Source organism: Salmo salar, chromosome 18 (assembly GCF_965601325.2).
Source record: "Salmo salar chromosome 18, fSalSal1, whole genome shotgun sequence".
Classification (NCBI taxonomy): Eukaryota; Metazoa; Chordata; class Actinopteri; order Salmoniformes; family Salmonidae; genus Salmo; species Salmo salar.
The window spans coordinates 12,458,320-12,478,614 of record NC_138308.1 but is presented as its reverse complement, the minus strand read 5'-3'; the positions used below and the strand labels follow the sequence as shown (position 1 = coordinate 12,478,614).

General features: G+C 43.5%; 1 protein-coding gene across 1 annotated transcript in view; it reads right to left on the bottom strand.

Annotated features, from left to right (window-relative positions):
• LOC106576759 (alpha-2,8-sialyltransferase 8E) overlaps positions 1-19,256 on the bottom strand; it is a 31,229-nt gene extending 11,973 nt beyond the window's left edge. The window contains exons 1-5 of the mRNA XM_014154130.3: positions 19,092-19,256; positions 18,643-18,723; positions 15,658-15,744; positions 11,289-11,546; positions 10,913-10,996 (exon numbers count right to left, since the gene is read on the bottom strand). Coding sequence (XP_014009605.1) covers positions 10,913-10,996; positions 11,289-11,546; positions 15,658-15,744; positions 18,643-18,723; positions 19,092-19,183 — 602 coding nt within the window. The 5' untranslated portion in view covers positions 19,184-19,256. The remainder of the gene's footprint in view (positions 1-10,912; positions 10,997-11,288; positions 11,547-15,657; positions 15,745-18,642; positions 18,724-19,091) is intronic.
• Positions 19,257-20,295: the final 1,039 nt, after the last annotated feature.

Genomic DNA, 20,295 nt, shown 5'->3' with positions numbered 1-20,295 from the left:
AAGGTACAGGATGGCAGGCAGGTTCAGTGTCAAGGGCAGGCAGAGTGGTCAGGCAGGCGGGCTCAGAGACTAGACAAGCAAGGGTCAAAACCAGGAGGGCGAAAAAAAGAGAGACTGGGGAGAAGCAGGAGCTGAGATGAAAAACATTGGCTGACTTGACAAATAACAAAAACTGGCAACAGACAAACAGAGAACACAGGTATAAATACACAGGGGATAATGGGGAGATGGGCGACACCTGGAGGGGGGTGGAGACAATCACAAAAACAGGTGAAACAGATCAGGGTGTGACAAAGAGGAGGACGGAAGCTAGCTGTCCTCCGGCTACACAATGATGCTACCCTACAGAGTGCTGTTGAGGCTACTGTAGACCTTCAATGCAAAACAGTGTGTTTTGATAAGTTTTTTGTGAAATGTGAATAGTTTTAGTATAGTATATCTAAAAAGGAGAAAAAAATGTTTAAAAAATCTATGAAGTTCACTGAGGAGGATGGTCCTTCCCTTCCTCCTCTGAGGAGTGTCCACTGCTTAAGACTTATTACTGTGCCTTGCTTCAGCAGACCACTAGTAATTCCACTTTGCTTCTGACCTCTACCGGGACGGTTGAGCTAGCTTGCGCTAATGTGATTAGCATGAAAGTTGAAAGTAACAGCAAACTTTCCAGTACATAGACATAAAAAGCTTCAATTCTTATTAATCTAACCGCACTGTCCAATTAACTGTAGCTATTACAGTGAAACTTGAAAATGTATCAATAAACCAATTAGGCACATTTGGGCTGACTTGACATAACATTTTGAACAGTAATGCAATGGTTCATTGGATCAGTCAAAAACTTTGCACATACACTGCTGCCATCTAGTGGCCAAAATCAAAATTGTGCCTAGACTCCTAAGTCATATAACCTGTTGGGTCTAGGGGGCAGCATTTGCACGTCTGGATAAAAAAAATGTACCCGATTTAATCTGGTTACTAATCCTACCCAGTAACTAGAATATGCATATACTTATTATATATGGATAGAAAACACTCTAAAGTTTCCAAAACTGTTTGAATGGTGTCTGTGAGTATAACAGAACTCATTTGGCAGGCAAAACCCTGAGACATTTTCTGACAGGAAGTGGATACCTGATGTGTTGTATTGACTTTAAACCTATCCCATTGAAAAACACAGGGGTTTAGGAATATTTTGGCACTTCCTATTGCTTCCACTAGATGTCACCAGCCTTTACAAAGTGTTTTGAGTCTTCTGGAGGGAGATCTGACCGAACAAGAGCCATGGAACGATGATGTCCCATTAGACACCTGGCGCGCGAGTTCATGTTGGGTACCCTCGTTCCAATACGTTATAAAAGAGTATGCATTCGTCCACCTTGAATATTATTCATGTTCTGGTTAAAAAAGGCCCTAATGATTTATGCTATACAACGTTTGACATGTTTGAACGAACGGAAATATATTTTTTCCCCTCGTTCATGACGAGAAGTCCGGCTGGCTTACATCATGTGCTAACGAGACGGAGATTTTTGGACATAAATGATGAGCTTTTTTGAACAAAACTACATTCGTTATGGACCTGTGATACCTGGAAGTGACATCTGATGAAGAGAATCAAAGGTAATGGATTATTTACATAGTATTTTCGATTTTAGATCTCCCCAACATGACGTCTAGTCTGTATCGCAACGCGTATTTTTCTGGGCGCAGTGCTCAGATTATTGCAAAGTGTGATTTCCCAGTAAGGTTATTTTTAAATCTGGCAAGTTGATTGCGTTCAAGAGATGTAAATCTATAATTCTTTAAATGACAATATAATATTTTACCAATGTTTTCTAATTTTAATTATTTAATTTGTTACGCTGACTTGACTGCCGGTTATTGGAGGGAAACGATTTCCTCAACATCAATGCCATAGTAAAACGCTGTTTTTGGATATAAATATGAACTTGATAGAACTAAAAATGCATGCATTGTCTAACATAATGTCCTAGGAGTGTCATCTGATGGAGATTGTAAAAGGTTAGTGCATCATTTTAGCTGGTTTTATGGTTTTGGTGACCCTGTCTTTGACTTGACAAAACATTACACACAACTCTTGTAAATGTACTGTCCTAACATACTCTAAATTTATGCTTTCGCCGTAAAACCTTTTTGAAATCGTAAAACGTGGTTAGATTAAGGAGATGTTTATCTTTCAAATGGTGTAAAATAGTTGTATTTTTGAAAAATTTGAATTTTGACATTTATTTGGATTCAAATTTGCCGCTCTTGAAATGCACCTGCTGTTGATGGAGTGCACCACGGGTGGCACGCTAGCGTCCCACCTAGCCCCAAGAGGATAATGGCCTTTCTCTTGCATTTCAAAGATGATGGAACAAAAAACCAAAAGAAAGTGTAATATCTTTAACTGTAATATCTTTAACCAGATCTAATGTGTTATATTCTCCTACATTAATTTCACATTCCCACAAACTTCAGTGTTTCCTTTCAAATGGTATCAAGAACATGCATATCCTTGCTTCAGATCCTGAGCTACAGGCAGTTAGATTTGAAAAAAAAAGTACGATCCTTAAGAGGTTTTAAGGCTGGTTTACAGTTGGTCTATCAACATCTCAAATCAAATCAAATCAAATGTTATTGGTCACATACACATGGTTAGCAGATTTTATTGCATGCTTGTCTGTAGACAGTTGCCGCAGTGACATCATGAACATTCTATTGTTGTCCGGCATCAAACTTGTCCTTGTCGTTATGAAAAGTATAAACACAAAAACGACAATCTGCATGACCTCAGCAGCCTGGTGGTGCAAATAGCATTCCTGCTGTATTTTAACACCAATAAAACCATCCAATTAAAAATGAATACATTTAGTACGTATATGTCAATCTAACCAGGAGAAAGAAACATTCTAAATAATGTTCTGGTACGTTACTAGCTTGGTAGCTAGCTAGATGGCTAGCCAGTTCAAATAATGACCAGAGCATAGCTGACAACCCTGCAAACAAAAATAAGTCGTTAGAACGTCTCCGGAATGTCACAAAATGGTTGACTAAAGTCGTCAGGAGGTTGTGTCATCGTCCTGTGGAGGTTTTGTCTAAATCTCGGTTTGTTCCCGGGAAGTCCCCAAGGACGATTTTAGAACGTTCTTGGGACATTGTGTCATAGTCCTGTGGAGGTTTTGTCTAATTTCTAGTTTGTTCCCGGGATGTCCCCAAGGACAATTTTAGGATGTTCTCAGGACTTTGTTTCATGGTCGCATGGAAGTTCTTTGCCTACTTCTCGGTTTGTTCCCGGGGAAGTCTGCAAGGATGTTTATAGGACGCTCTTAGAACTTTCTCTCATGGTCCCCTGGAGGTTTTTTGTAGTATCCTTTTTTTCCGCAGATGTCCCCACGGATGTGTATAGGACATTCTTAGAAAGTTGTTTTATGGTCCTAGTGCACGCGCAGCCATGCTTCGTTACACATCACCACTTGTTACTGTTGTCAAGCCCATCAAGGCCCGGATTGGTGAACCATTGTTTCATTCACAGCTCTTTGTATGTTGGCAATGTTAAGGACATCCCCCCCATGCACACAGCACTTTCAACGTACATAGTGTATATTTATTTAAACAATAATTATTATTCAACATGTCCTCATCTGGGATTTGAACTCACAACTTCTTTGTTCATGGCATTCCAATCTTCCTACTACACCACCATGTCTGTCAATTATTGATTTCACATGTATTTCTACACTTTGCATTTCAAAGTAACTCTCAACTCTGTTAAAAATGCTATTTTATTTATCATAGTGATTCAAGAGCAGTGGGGAAATGTAAGGGCCTTTTAGAGGCCTAAGGATAAATAAAATGTCTCTATTTTGTGTAATAAAATGTAGTCTTAGTTTTCTATTTCATCTTTTCAATAATTCGGATTTCAGATTTCATCTCTTCAGTTTGTGTTGGAAAGAGAAAGATTAATACTCAAGAAAAACATATCCAATCATGATTTTTCTTTGGTGGTCTCTGGGTAGAGAAATTTGGCTAGCTCAACCAGCCATTGGCTATGCCTTCAGAAGCTGGACAGAAGGCCTCTGCCATTCAAATCAAATCAAATGTATTTATAAAGCCCTTTTTACATCAGCAGATGTCACAAAGTGCTCTTACAGAAGACATCATAAAACCGCAAAGAGCACAGTGGCTAGGAAAAACTCCCTAGAAAGGCAGGAAGCTAGGAATAAACCTAGAGAGGAACCAGGCTCTGAGGGGTGGCCAGTCCTCTTCTGGCTGTGCCAGGGGGAGATTATAAGAGTACATAGCCATTAAGGCCAGATTGTTCTTCAATATTTTCAAACGTTCATAGATGACCAGCAGGGTCAAATAATAATCACAATGGTTGTAGAGGGTGCAACGGGTCAGCACATTCAACTGTATTAGAGCAGAATTCTGGAGTGACAGTGTAATGAACCAATCACATTTTGATTTGCAATTTAAAATAAACGTTTAAACGTTAAAAATAAAAGTGATGTGTCCAGGCCTTCTCAGACACACCTCACTAATGAGAACTCAAGAGCAAAGGATCAGTGGCAGTTTTCACACGCTAGTAACAAGCTTATGTTGTCACAGTGCGACAGCGGCGACAGCCGCTGCAGCAGCAGCAGGTGTCATCAACTTCAAGGTGGATGCTGTTGCTAATTTGTTAGCATGACCGTTTTCAAGATGAACTTATAGACTTAGTTTTCAAATGATCATCATCTGGTGAGTGGCACTATTTTTTTATTGCAGCACGCTTGCTGTAGCTATCTCTGAAACATTGATGCATTTTCTTTATATCACTGGTTAGTGTGATGAACGTGATTAACAATTTGCAATGGGAAGTAATAGCTGGTTTGTCATTTTGGAAATTAAATGGTTGTGTTTTTGTACTGTTATGATTGGGGCCTACTGGAGTGAATGGATGGGCTTGCTTATTCTTTAACGCTGCGTGGGTCTGCTGTCTATCTGCCGGGTCTATGTGCTCGACCAAAACTGCACTCTCTTTCAGTGGAGTGCACAGGTATTATGGTCGCTGTCCTTTCAGCACCAATAGCCTGTCACTTTTTTGTGACACTGTTGTTATCGCTATTAGTGATAGTGGTGTTAGGCTACCATAGGTTGTGTAAACAGTGTTTTTTTTTTTTTTTATTTGCTGTTCGCATTATTTTATGCTGTGTGTCACGTTTGTGTCCGTGCCGGTTTTGTCTCTGTGTGAGCGACAGCCCGAAGCGTGGCCAGCCGTGTTTGATTCATTCATAATGTCATCAAAAAGCATTACTCCTCCTTCACTACGACTAGAATGGTCCGACTCCAGAAGATACAACGTAGGCTATTGGAAGATTTTTGGTACCTCTACAGTATAGTCACGGTTCACCACTACTCAGGAGAAACATTAAAACATAATAATATGCCCCATCAACGTTAGACAACTGTAGAGAAAACCATCAAATTGCTGAAATAAGTAAATTAAATCATTGATGAGAGTCAGATTAACGGATAACTAAAATAGCTGTGCAGATGGCACCCTTTTTCTAAATGCGGAGATGCAATATAGGTAATGAATGTGTAGGGGACTTTTGAGAATGATACAGACTTTGTGGCGCAGCAGAAAGATAAGTGAACCTCAAATCCAGAAGTTGTGAGTTCAGTGATGGGGTCATATTGAAAAGTCATTACTAAGTACTCACCTACAATTTTTTTTCTAGCTTTCAAAAAGGCACATTCTCCAACTCTTCCCCAGGTCCTTAGTATACAAGAGAAAGTACGTGGGAATGTTCCATTTTAATGTGCCGGTCGAGCGATGTTTCTGTACTGCTGTTGCTCACTTCATGGCAAAGTTAGCAAATTACAAACAATATATACAAATTACATACTTACTCATGATATACTTCTGCCAGGTACTTGAAGTTAACATTTAATTGGGAAGGTTTTGGGGAAAGTATTTCTGTCAACCCACAAGATGGTTATCACATCAACTGGCTACACATGGAGTGATAGACAAGCGTGCGCACCACACAGACAGACAGGGGCAATATTGCTGGAAATGAATTGGCAGATATTGTGTTAGGTTAGGCTTTTTAAGCCAATAGTGTATAACCAGGGGTGGGATAATGTCAAGAGGGTGGGGAAGAGAAAGAAAGAAAAAAGCGTGAGCGTGCTGTATTTCTGATACAGTATATTCACAGTAAAACAAGTACTATATCAACATAACCTGAAAGGCCGCTCAACAAGGAAGAAGCCACTGCTCAAAAACCGCCATAAAAAAGCCAGACTACGGTTCACAACTGCACATGGGGACAAAGATCATACTTTTTGGAGAAATGTCCTCTGGTCTGATGAAACAAAAATAGAACTGTTTGGCCATATTGACCATCGTTATGTTTGGAGGAAAAAGGGGGAGGCTTGCAAGCCGAAGAACACCATCCCAGCCATGAAGCACGGGGGTGGCAGCATCATGTTGTGGGGGTGCTTTGCTGCAGGAGGGACTTGTGCACTTCACAAAATAGATGGTATCATGAGGACGGAAAATTATGTGAATATATTGAAGCAACATCTCAAGACATCAGTCAGGAAGTTAAAGCTTGGTCACAAATGGGTCTTCCAAATGGACAATGACTCCAAGCATATTTCCAAAGTTACGGCAAAATGGCTTAGGACAACAAAGTCAAGGTATTCGAGTGGCCATCACAAAGCCCTGACCTCAATCCTATAGAAAATTTGTGGGCAGAACTGAAAAATTGTGTGCGAGCAAGGAGGCCTACGACCCTGACTCCGTTACACCAGCTCTGTCAGGAGGAATGGGCCAAAATTCACCCAACTTATTGTGGGAAGCTTGTGGTAAGGTAGCCAAAACGTTTGACCCAAGTTAAACAATTTAAAGGCAATGCTACCAAATACTAATTGAGTGTATGTAAACTTCTGACCCACTGGGAATGTGATGAAAGAAATAGAAGCTGAAATGAATCACTCTCTCTGTCACGTCCTGGCCAGTATATAAGGTTAATTGTTTTGTAGTTTGGTCAGGGCGTGGCAGGGGGTATTTGTTTTATGTGGTTCGGGGTGGTGTGTTTGTGTAAAGGGTGTGTTGATTTAGTATTTCCGGGTTTTGGTTTATGTTTAGTTACTTCTATGATTAGTCTAGTGTGTGTGTTTCTATGTTTGGTTGATTGGGGTTGGGACTCTCAGTTGAAGGCAGGTGTTGTCTATCTGCCTTTGATTGAGAGTCCCATATATTAGGGTGTGTTTGTATGTGTTATTTGTGGGTGATTGTTCTGTGTGTAAGCCGTATGCTTTACCAGACTGTTTGTAGTTGTTCGTTCGTTCGTTCGTTTCGTTTTGTTATTTTGTATGTTCATTTTTGTAGTTAATAAAAATCAAGATGAGCATACACGTACCTGCTGCGTATTGGTCCTCCTTCACCGACAACAGCCGTGACAGAATCACCCACCACCAAAGGACCAAGCAGCAGAGGAAGGAGCAGACGGAGTTCGAGTTGGACTGGCGGGAGAAGTGGACTTGGGAGGAAGTTCTGGACGGGGCCGGACCCTGGCATCAGGCTGGGGATTATCGCCGCCCGCAGTGGGAAATTGAGGCAGCCAAGGCAGAGAGGCGGTGGTACGAGGCCAGAGTGGACGCGCTGAAGGAGATGCACGAGAGGCACCCCCAAGAAAATTTTTTGGGGGGGCACACGGGTAGTTTGGCTAGGCGTAAGAAGAGCCGGAAGCCAGCTACCCGTGGTTATATGGAGGAGCGTATGGGGTGGAGAGCGCTATGTTTCGCTGAGGAGCGCACTATCTCACCCATACGCACGCACAGTCCGTTGCGCATTATTCCAGCCCCTCGCAGGTGCCGTGTTAGAGCGGGCATCCAGCCTGGTAGGAGGATGCCTGCGCAGCGCATCTGGTCGCCGGTACGCCTCCGAGGACCAGGCTACCCAACTCCCGCTCTACGCACGGCTACCATCAGGCCCCTGCACAGCCCAGTCTGCCCTGTACGAGCACCCCGCTCGTACAGGGTTACTAGTTCCATCCAGCCAAGGCGGGTTGTGCAGGAGGTAAGATCTAGACCGACTGTGCGCCTCCATAGCCCTGGGTTTCCAGCTCCTGTCTCTCGTGCGGACCCGGAAGTGCGTCAACCCAGTCCGACTCGTCCTGTTCCCGCTCCCCGCACTAGCCTGGAGGTGCGTGTTCATAAGCTGGTATATCCGGTACCAGCACCACGCACCAGGATTATAGTGCGTCAGCCCGCCAGTCAACAGTCATCATCAGAGCTGCCCGCCAGTCAACAGTCATCATCAGAGCTGCCCGCCAGTCAACAGTCATCATCAGAGCTGCCCGCCAGTCAACAGTCATCATCAGAGCTGCCCGCCAGTCAACAGTCATCATCAGAGCTGCCCGCCAGTCAACAGTCATCATCAGAGCTGCCCGCCAGTCAACAGTCGCCAGAGCTGCCCGCCAGTCAACAGTCGCCAGAGCTGCCCGCCAGTCAACAGTCGCCAGAGAGGTCAGACTGCGCTGAACTGCCGGAGTGGCCAGACTGCGCTGAACTGCCGGAGTGGCCAGACTGCGCTGAACTGCCGGAGTGGCCAGACTGCGGTGAACTGCCGGAGTGGCCAGACTGCCCTGAACTGCCGGAGTGGCCAGACTGCCCTGAACTGCCGGAGTGGCCAGACTGCCCTGAACTGCCGGAGTGGCCAGACTGCCCTGAACTGCCGGAGTGGCCAGACTGCCCAGACTGCCCAGACTGTCCCGACTGGCCAGACTGCCCCGACTGGCCAGACTGCCCAGACTGTCCCGAGTGGCCAGACTGCCCAGACTGTCCCGAATTGCCAGACTGCCCAGACTGTCCCGAACTGCCAGACTGCCCAGACTGTCCCGAACTGCCAGACTGTCCCGAACTGCCAGACTGCCCAGACTGTCCCCCGGCGATGCCAGACTGGCCCGACTGCCCCCCGGCGATGCCAGACTGGCCCGACTGCCCCCCGGCGATGCCAGACTGGCCCGACTGCCCCTCGGCGATGCCAGAGTGGCCCGACAGCCTGGAACGGCCGGAACCAGAGCCACCTCCAGAAATAGGTGGGTTGGGGAGGGGGGGTGTCGCACAGTGCCGTCGTTGACGGCAGCCACCCTCCCTTCCCTCCCTTTAGAAAAGGGGACTTTTTGTTGGTGTTGCTTGGGGTTATTTTTTGTTAAGGTGCTTCTGGGGTAGCACCTTTAAGGGGGGGGTACTGTCACGTCCTGGCCAGTATATAAGGTTAATTGTTTTGTAGTTTGGTCAGGGCGTGGCAGGAGGTATTTGTTTTATGTGGTTCGGGGTGGTGTGTTTGTGTAAAGGGTGTTTGATTTAGTATTTCCGGGTTTTGGTTTATGTTTAGTTAATTCTATGGTTAGTCTAGTGTGTGTGTTTCTATGTTTGGTTGATTGGGGTTGGGACTCTCAGTTGAAGGCAGGTGTTGTCTATCTGCCTTTGATTGAGAGTCCCATATATTAGGGTGTGTTTGTATGTGTTATTTGTGGGTGATTGTTCTGTGTGTAAGCCGTATGCTTTACCAGACTGTTTGTAGTTGTTCGTTCGTTTCGTTTTGTTATTTTGTATGTTCATTTTTGTAGTTAATAAAAATCAAGATGAGCATACACGTACCTGCTGCGTATTGGTCCTCCTTCACCGACAACAGCCGTGACACTCTCTGCTATTATTCTGACATTTCACATTCTTAAAATAAAGTGGTGATCCTAACTGACCTAAGACAGGGACTTTTTACTAGGATTAAATGTCAGGAATTGTGAAAAACTGAGTTTAAATGTATTTGGCTAAGGTCTATGTAAACTTCCGACTTCAACTGTGTATTTTACTGTTAATAAATATACAGAGAGATAATTCCTCTTTGAATGTGTGGTGTTGCGTTGATTAAATGGTAGCTGGGAGCTTGCGGTGTCTGATACTTGTGATATATGTTCATGACAGTTTGCGGTGGAACACGTGAAAAACACATGTATTTTCAGAATTGTTTGGCGACCTACTCATAGGTGGGCTGCGAGCTACAGGTAGCTCACAATCTACCTGTTGGAGACCCCTGCACTATATACTACTACTACTTCTATTACTACTGCTGCTACTACTACTACTACTTCTACTACTACTTCTTATATTACTGCTGCTGATACTACTACTACTACTATATACTACTACAGTTTTTTTTACTTTAAACTTAATTTTGGCCGGCTAAAACAACTCGCACAATTTTTCTTCAAAAGTACCTTCTAGTTAGCTATATTATGATCCCAATCGGTCTCTCTCCCTTACCTCCCTCTCTCTCCCCTCTCTCCCTCTCTCTCTGTCCCCTCCAGGAGAGAACGACTGCTAACTCTCATTGAAGCCACAAAGTTCAATGCTGACCGCAACAGTGCAGGCATTGTTTTCAGGAAACAGGTTCCCCTTTTATAGTGAATGGGGAAATGGTAATATTTGTGTACATATTTTTTTTAAGACAATTGTGGTACCAAGAATTTCTTCTATTACACAGATTATTTTAAAAAAAATCACACACAGAAGAAGTTATAAGGATAATTCAGTGGCTACTGGCAACCTACAGTACCCAGACGGCCTTGAACTTGAGATACTCAATGAGAGGGTGCAGCACTGAGCTAGCCTGCAACGTCACTTCCTGGAGTAGCTCAAACTGTGCATGTTATGTCTACATAAGTTTCCCCCCTGAGACGTCATCTTAGACGCTAAAAGCAACATTCTTGGCTTCAAGTGTGCTATTGCGTTTTCAATTAGGAATGAATGGGGCCATGTGATCGTTGGCTTTGTCCATTCATATAGTCAGTCATTGGTCCCCTTCCTCTCTCTCTCTCTCTCTCTCTCTCTCTCTCTCTCTCTCTCTCTCTCTCACCCTCTGATCTGACTGGGGTTGATGGTCATCAGGTGGGTTTTGTTCCCCACATCCTTACTGTTGGTGACCGGACCCAGGTTAAACCTAGAGAGAGTGAGAGAGAGAGAGAGAGAGAGAGAGAGAGATGGAGGAGGGAGGGAGGGAGGGAGGCGAGAGTGGAGATAGAAGGAGGGGAGAGGAGGGAAGGAGAGAGAGAGAGAGGAGGCAGGGAGAGATAGGGGGAGAGGGGGAGAGGAGGGAGGGAAAAAGAGAGCGGGGGAGAGAGAAGTGAAGTGAGGGGGAATGAGAGAGGAAGAGAGAGAAAGAGAGAGATGTTGAGGATGATGGTGGTGATGATGGTAATGATGATGGTGATGGTGATAATGATGAAGGTTACCTGATGATGTAATCAGCACTGTCTATCTCTGCTCCACAGCTGCTGTTCTGCAGGATTCCTCCACTTCCCACCACGGCACAATGACTCAACAAACCTTTACTCCACGGTAAGTCCTTTGGCAGCATGCTGTGTAGTTTCTTGTCGACCGTTTTAAATAGCTTTTGGTTGGTCTCATAGTGGATCTTCTGGCCCAACTTAGTGTTCTGTTTGGTCAGGATCATCTCACCTGTAGCATTACAACAGGAACGTAAGATCACCCTGGGATAGGAGAGGAGAGAGGAGGGAGGGAGAGCAGGAGAGGGAGAGAGAGCGAGAGAGATGAGATGCTCAAACTCACTAGTGCACATTTTCAATTGACCATATTAAAATTGTTTAATTTGATCCGAGTGTAGGTTATTTCCCTGACATCTGGAATCAAGGACTCAAAAGCCCAATCTTTAAGAACGGAGACAAATTTGACCCTAACATCAAAACAGACATTTGTGTGAACAGTAACCTGTGGAAGGTTTTCTGTTGTATTATAAATCTAAGAGTTCTAAACTTCCTTAATAGGCACAATGTCTTGAGTAAAAACCAAATTGGATTTATACCAAAACATCATATGACCGATCATATCTGCACCCTACACACCCTGATAGATAAACATGTCAACCAAAATAATCAGCTCTTCGCTGATGAGCAGGCATCTTTAAAAGTGCTTTCCTCACCATCTTTAATAAGCATGCCCCATTCAAAAACTTGACTGCCAACACAAAAACATCATGTGGCGTTCTGCATTAGCATCAAAAAGCCCCCCCCCCCCGCGATATGCAACTTTTCAGGGAAGTCAGGAACCAATATACACAGTCAGTTAGGAAAGCTAAGGCTAGCTTTTTTCAAACAGAAATTTGCATCTTGTAGCACTAATTACAAACATTTTGGGTCACTGTAAAGTCCATGGAGAATACGAGCACCTCCTCCCAGCTGCCCACTGCACTGAGGCTAGGAAACACTGTCACCATCGACAAATCTACGATGAAGGATAATTTCAATAAGCTTTTTTCTACGGCTGGCCATGCTTTCCTATCACTAGCCTATTCAACCTCTCTTTCGTATCGTCTGAGATCCCAAAGGGGAGACACTCTAGACGCAAACTGTTATAGACCTCTATCCATCCTGCCCTGCCTTTCTAAAATCTTCAAAAGCCAAGTTAACTTCTTGGTGACAGGGGGCAGTATTCGGAAATTCAGATGAATAACGTGCCCAAATTAAACTGCCTGCTACTCGGGCCCAGAAGGTAGGATATGCATATTATTAGTAGATTTGGATAGAAAACACTCTGAAGTTTCTACAACTGTTTGAATGATGTCTGTGAGTATAACAGAACTCATATGGCAGGCGAAAACCTGAGAAAAAATCCAACCAGGAAGTGGTTTGTAGTTTTTCAATTGATTGCCTTTCCAAACTACAGTGTCTGTGGGGTCATTTTGCACTTCCTAAGGCTTCCACTAGATGGCAACAGTCTTTAGAACTTTGTTTCATGCCTCTACTGTTACTGGGAAGAGAATAAGAGCAGTCTCAAGCCTGAGACCAACGAGTTGTTTACTGAGCGGGCAGGCGCACTGTTCCTTCTTTTTCCTCTGTAATGAATACGCTATTGTCCGGTTGGAATATTATCGAAGATTTATGTTGAAAAGACCCTAAGGATTGATTGTAAACATCATTTGACATGTTTCTACGAACAGTAATGGAACTATTTGACTTTTCGTCTCTGGTTTTGAGCTCGTGCATTTTGCCTTTGGATAGTGATCTGAACGCGCAAACAAAAGGCGGTATTTGGACATAAATACGGAGTTTATCGAACAAAACGAACATTTCTTGTGGAAGTGGGAATCCTGGGAGGGCATTCCGATGAAGATCAGCAAAGGTAAGTGAAGATTTATAATACTATTTCTGAGTTTAGTTGACTCCAGAACTTGGCGGGTAACTGTATAGCTTGCTTTGATAGCTGAGCTCTGTACTCAGAATATTGCAAAATTTACTTTCGCCGTAAAGCTATTTTGAAATCTGACACAGCGGTTGCATTAAGGAGAAGCGTATCTATAATTCTTTGAATAACAGTTTAATATTTTATCAACGTTTATGATGAGTATTTTTGTAAATTGATGTGCTCATTGACCGGAAGTTTTGGAGGCAAAATATTTTCTGAACATCACGCGCCAATGTAAAATTGGGTTTTTGGATATAAATATGAACTTTATCGAACAAAACATATATGTATTGTGTAACATTGAGTCCTAGGAGTGTCATCTGATGAAGATCGTCAAAGGTTAGTGCTTAATTTTAGCTGTATTTCTGTTTTTTGTGATACCTCTCCTGCTTGGAAAATGGCTGTGTGGTTTTTCTTGTTTATGCTCTGTCCTAACATAATCTAACTTTATGCTTTCGCCGTAAAGCCTTTTTGAAATCGGACAATGTGGTTGGATTAAGGACAAGTGTATCTTTAAAATGGTGTAAAATAGTTGTATGTTTGAGAAATTTGAATTATGAGATTTTGTTGTTTTGAATTTGCCGCCCTGATATTTCACTGGCTGTTGATAGTGTGTACCGTGGGTGGGACGCTAGCTAGTCCCACGTAGCCCATAGAAGTTATTCAAGGTTTCAAAGACCTTTCTGATGAGGATAGGCTTCCCATCCTGTTGGATGAGGACGCAGAGAGCTGTGGTTTGGCAGCGCAATACATTGCTGCCTGACATAAAATGAGGGACAGTGTCCAACAAGACCAACCAACCTACACATGTCCTCTATGCTTATTGTTATTGTTATTTTGACCTTTGGTTATTGTTGTTACTGTTGTCCCATTGACAATATTGATTATTATTATTAATTATGTTCATACACTGCTCAAAAAAATAAAGGGAACACTTAAACAACACAATGTAACTCCAAGTCAATCACACTTCTGTGAAATCAAACTGTCCACTTAGGAAGCAACACTGATTGACAATAAATTTCACATGCTGTTGTGCAAATGGAATAGACAACAGGTGGAAATTATAGGCAATTAGCAAGGCACCCCCAATAAAGGAGTGGTTCTGCAGGTGGGGACCACAGACCACTTCTCAGTCCCATGCTTCCTGGCTGATGTTTTGGTCACTTTTGAATGCTGGCAGTGCTTTCACTCTAGTGGTAGCATGAGACGGAGTCTACAACCCACACAAATGGCTCAGGTAGTGCAGCTCATCCAGGATGGCACATCAATGCAAGCTGTGGCAAGAAGGTTTGCTGTGTCTGTCAGCGTAGTGTCCAGAGCATGGAGGCGCTACCAGGAGACAGGCCAGTACATCAGGAGACGTGGAGGAGGCCGTAGGAGGGCAACAACCCAGCAGCAGGACCGCTACCTCTGCCTTTGTGCAAGGAGGAGCAGGAGAAGCACTGCCAGAGCCCTGCAAAATGACCTCCAGTAGGCCACAAATGTGCATGTGTCTGCTCAAACGGTCAGAAACAGACTCCATGAGGGTGGTATGAGGGCCCGACGTCCACAGGTGGGGGTTGTGCTTACAGTCCAACACCGTGCAGGACGTTTGGCATTTGCCAGAGAACACTAAGATTGGCAAATTCGCCACTGGTGCCCTGTGCTCTTCACAGATGAAAGCAGGTTCACACTGAGCACGTGACAGACGTGACAGAGTCTGGAGACGCCGTGGAGAACGTTCTGCTGCCTGCAACATCCTCCAGCATGACCGGTTTGGCGGTGGGTCAGTCATGGTGTGGGGTGGCATTTCTTTGGGGGGCCGCACAGCCCTCCATGTGCTCGCCAGAGGTGCCCAGGCGTTGTAGGGAGGTCATACAGGCACGTGGAGGCCACACACACTACTGAGCCTCATTTTGACTTGTTTTAAGGACATTACATCAAAGTTGGATCAGCCTGTAGTGTGGTTTTCCACTTTAATTTTGAGTGTGACTCCAAATCCAGACCTCCATGGGTTGATATATTAGATATTTATTGATTATTTTTGTGTGATTTTGTTGTCAGCACATTCAACTATGTAATTAAAAAAGTATTTAATAAGATTATTTCTTTCATTCAGATCTAGGATGTGTTGTTTAAGTGTTCCCTTTATTTTTTTGAGCAGTGTATTTCTAAATGTCCAAAGTAAGCTTTTGCAATATGTTCACTGAATTGAATTGAGAGAGATATGGAATGAAACAAATAGGTCCTAGAGAATGGATGACAATATGTAAACAGGTACTGAGCAATGTCCATCAGACATTACTGACAGAGCTCAGAGAGAGACGTGATCAGACATTATCTTTAGAGCACAAATAGAGAGAGCCGTGATCATGCATTGCTTGTAGATCTCAGATTGCTACAGTGATCAAACATTACCTGTAGAGTTCTCTCTGGGTGATGTTGGGTCTGTGAGTGCAGGTCATCAACTGTCTAACGTCCATTATTAGAGTCCTCATGTTGATACTTTAGAGAGGGAGAGTGAGGAGGGGGGAGAGAGAGTGAGGAGTGGGGAGAGAGAGTGAGGAGAGGTTAGAGAAAGAAAGAAAGAAAGAAAGAAAGAAAGAAAGAAAGAAAGAAAGAAAGAAAGAAAGAAAGAAAGAAAGAAAGAAAGAAAGAAAGAAAGAAAGAAAGAAAGAAAGAAAGAAAGAAAGAAAGAAAGAAAGAAAGAAAGAAAGAAAGAAAGAAAGAAAGAAAGAAAGAAAGAAAGAAAGAAAGAAAGAAAGAAAGAAAGAAAGAAAGAAGGGAAACAAAGAAAGTGTGAGCGTGCTGTATTTCTGATATATTTTACGGTTAAAATACACTACCGGTCCAAAGTTTAAAAACACCTACTCATTCAATGGTTTTTCTTTATTTTTACTATTTTCTACATTGTGGAATGATTGTGAAGACATAGACACTATGAAATAACGCATATTGTCACGCCTGCTCCCGCTCTACCTCTCTGGCGCTCGAGGGTGCCAGGCTGCCCTTCATTACGCACACCTGTCACCATCATTACATGCAGCAGCACTCATTGGACTCACCTGGACTCCTTTCCTTTGTTGATTGCCCTGTCTATAACTGTCTGCTCCCCCGTTTGTTCCCTGTATCAGCATTAATGTCGTTATGTGTTCATGTCCAGATGCTGTCCTGTCCTGTTCCATGTCCGTTGGTAATTAAATGTTCACTCGCTGTACCTGCTTCTCGTCTGCCAGCGTCGACCCTTACAGAATGCTGACAACCACTAAAAGAAGCATCAGGGAGTTTTGGTTGGTGACGTCGGCTCCGGGTGCCGTCATCGAGGGAACCGGGGCTGCCTCAGCTAGCTTGTCGGGCTTCAATGCCTTAGCTGGCTTGAGAGGTTGTCTTGCCTCGGTGGGCTCGACAGGCACCCACCCCACGTCATGCTTCAGGCAGCCCATCAGGCTCCCATGCCTCAGCCGGTTTGTCTGGCTCCCATGCCTCAGCGGGATCATCGGGCTTTCACGCCTCAGCCGGCTTGTCCAGCGCCCATGCCTCGACCAGCCCGTCAGGCTCGCCCAGGTGGGATGCCGGATGGCGCCCCTAGACGAGGGGGTACTGTCACGCCTGCTCCCGTTCTCCCTCTCTGGCGCTCAAGGGCGCCAGGCTGCCCTTCAACACGCACACCTGTCACCATCATTAAGCGCAGCAGCGCTCAATGGACTCACCTGGACTCATTCCCTTTGTTAATTGTCCCGTCTATAACTGTCTGCTCCACTGTTTGTTCCCTGTAACAGCATTAATGTCATTATGTGTTCATGTCCAGACGCTGTCCTGTCCTGTTCCATGTCCGTTGGTAATTAAATGTTCACTCCCTGTACTTGCTTCTCGTCTGCCAGCATCGACCCTCACACATATGGAATCATGTAGTAACCAAAAAAGTGTTAAACAAAACAAAATATATTTTATATTTGAGATTCTTCAAATAGCCACCCATTGCCTTGATGACAGCTTTGCACACTTGGCATTCTCTCAACCAGCTTCATGAGGTTGTCACCTGGGATGCATTTCAATTAACAGGTGTGCTTTCTTAAAAGTTAATTTGTGGAATTTCTTTCGTTCTTAATGCATTTGAGCCAATCAGTTGTGTTGTGACAAGGTAGGGGGGTAAACAGAAGATAGCCTTATTTGGTAAAAAACTAAGTCCATATTATGGCAAGAACAGCTCAAATAAGCAAAGAGAAACAACAGTCCATCATTACTTTAAAACATGAAGGTCAGTCAATGCGGAAATTTTCAAGAATTTTCAAAGTTTCTTCAAGTGCAGTCGCAAAAACCATCAAGCGCTATGATGTAACTGGCTCTCATGAGGACCACCACAGGAAAGGAAGACCCAGAGTTACCTCTGCTGCAGAGGATAAGTTCATTTGAGTTACCAGCCTCAGAAATTGCAGCCCAGATAAATGCTTCACAGAGTTCAAGTAACAGTCACATCTCAACATCAACTGTTCAGAAGAGACTTTGTGAATGAGGCCTTCATGGTCGAATTGCTGCAAAGAAACTACTACTAAAGGACACTAATAATAAGAAGATACTTGCTTGGGCCAAGAAACACGAGCAATGGACATTAGACCGGTGGATATTTGTCCTTTGGTTTGGAGTCCAAATTGGAGATTTTTTTTAATCCAACCTCCATATCTTAATGAGACACGGTGTGGGTGAACGGTTGATCTCTGCGTGTGTATTTTCCACCGTAGAGCATGGAGGAGGAGGTGCTATGGTGTGGGGGTGCTTTGCTGGTGACACTGTCTGTGATTTAATTAGAATTCAAGGCACACTTAACCAGCTTGGCTAACACAGCATTCTGCAGCGATACGCCATCACATTTGTTTTGGGCTTAGTGGGACTATCATTTGTTTTTCAACAGGACAATGACCCAACACACCTCCAGGCTGTGTAAGGCTATTTTGCCAAGAAGGAGAGTGATGGAGTGCTGCATCAGATGACCTGGCCTCCACAATCCCCTGACCTCAATCAAATTGAGATGGTTTGGGATGAGTCGGACCGCAGAGTGAAGGAAAAGCAGCCAACAAGACAGGTGGAAAAGCATTCCAGGTGAAGCTGGTTGAGAGAATTCCAACAGTGTACAAAGCTGTCATCAAGGCAAAGGGTGGCTATTTGAAGAATCTCAAATATAAAATATATTTTGATTTGTTTAACACTTTTTTGGTTACTACATTATTCCGTATGTGTTATTTCATAGTTTTGATGTCTTCACTATTGTACTACAATGTAGAAAATAGTAAAAATAAAGAAAAACCCTTGAATGAGTAGGTGTTCTAAAACTTTGGACCGGTAGTGTATATCAGACAGAGATATTGTTCCTCTTTGAGTGTGTGGTGTGCGTTTGTGTTAACTTACGCCTTGGCTGAAGTGAGAGTGAGGAACTTGAGTCTCAGTCTGTTACAGCGAAAAGCTGCATAACTGTCAAAACCACCACTCCTGACACACACACACACACACACACACAGACACACACACACACACACACACACACACACACACACAGTTCTTATGGTATTTCACAAAAGACTTCCACAGACAGCCACTGTTATGTAAATGCCAGTTGAAAAGTACCAGTGGCCTAGCCTTTGCCCCAAGTCAAAGCAGGTCCACTGAGGCCATGGCTTCAGTGACATTAGAACCGGGCCGTAGAGGTGAAAGTACAAAAGCCTGAGCCTTCTTGGTAAAACACTGTGGTAAGTCCTTAGTGGGAATTCACCATCAAGAGTGTTCGAAAATATACCACTTACATCTGAAATTTGTCCCATAGTTATTTTTTATTAATCACATAAAATAAAGAAACTTACCTTTTGTGGTAGTATCTGCTTATGAGTGTGACAGACAGCAGAGAAGCAGAACACACCAGAATGAATAGAACCAGATATATACTATAACGCATGGTGCCAACTGCCACAATAACCAATCAACCATTAATCACCATCAAGTTCCTTCTCACTCCCAAGTTGGTGTTCTACAGAATGAGGAAGGGAGGGAGGGAGGGCGGGAAGGGCGGGGGTTGGAGCGGGAACGAGACAAAGTGGTGCAAGAGAATGAATGACAAGTTGCCAACAGGTACAGAGCAAAGTCTATCAGTGAACAAACATTACCTGTAGAGTTCTCTCTGGGTGATGTTGGGTCTGTGAGGGCAGTTCATCAATCGTGTTGATACTGTAGAGAGGGAAATAGACAGGGAGAAGGGGGTAGGGGGGAAAGAGGGAGGGTGAGAAAGAGGGAGAAAATGAGAGAGAGAGAGTAAGAGAGAGAGAGAGAGAGAGAGAGAGAGGTGGGCAAGAGACTGGATCAAATTTTCAGACATTATCTGTAGAGTTCTCTCTACGTGATGTTGGGTCTGTGAGGACAGTTCATCAACTGTCTAACGTCCATTATTACAGTTTTTTTCAAACGCTTTGGTGCAATTTTCACAATTAAAAGTGGTCAATTTTCACAAGTCTTAGAACAAAACTCAAAACAGATCATCAAAATGGCAGTTGTTTCAAAACTCTAAGCACATTTTCAATTGACTAAGTACAACACATAAAACTCACTTTTTCATCCAACTTAAAAATCAATGTTTCATCTAGAAATGCATGTTTCACATTGCAATACATGTTCATATAAAGTAATTGCCTTTCACAATGCAATGCTCACATTACTTGAGTATGATTTTCTCCTCATTTGTTAAAACACATACTATTACTTAATCCGACTGCTCTTAATTGATAATCCATTTGGTAAACCTTGTCACGTCCTGACCAGTAAAAGGGGTTGTTTGTTATTGTAGTTTGGTCAGGACGTGGCAGGGGTGTGTTTGTTTAGTGTGTTTCGGGGTTTTTGGTTTATGTTCTATGTTTTCTATTTCTATGTGGGTTTTCTAGTTTGTCTATTTCTATGTTAGTTTTGGGAACGACCTCCAATTAGAAGCAGCTGGTTATCGTTGCTTCTAATTGGAGGCCATATTTAAGTGGGTTTATTTTCTCTTGTGTTTGTGGTTGGTTGTTCCATGTATAGTCT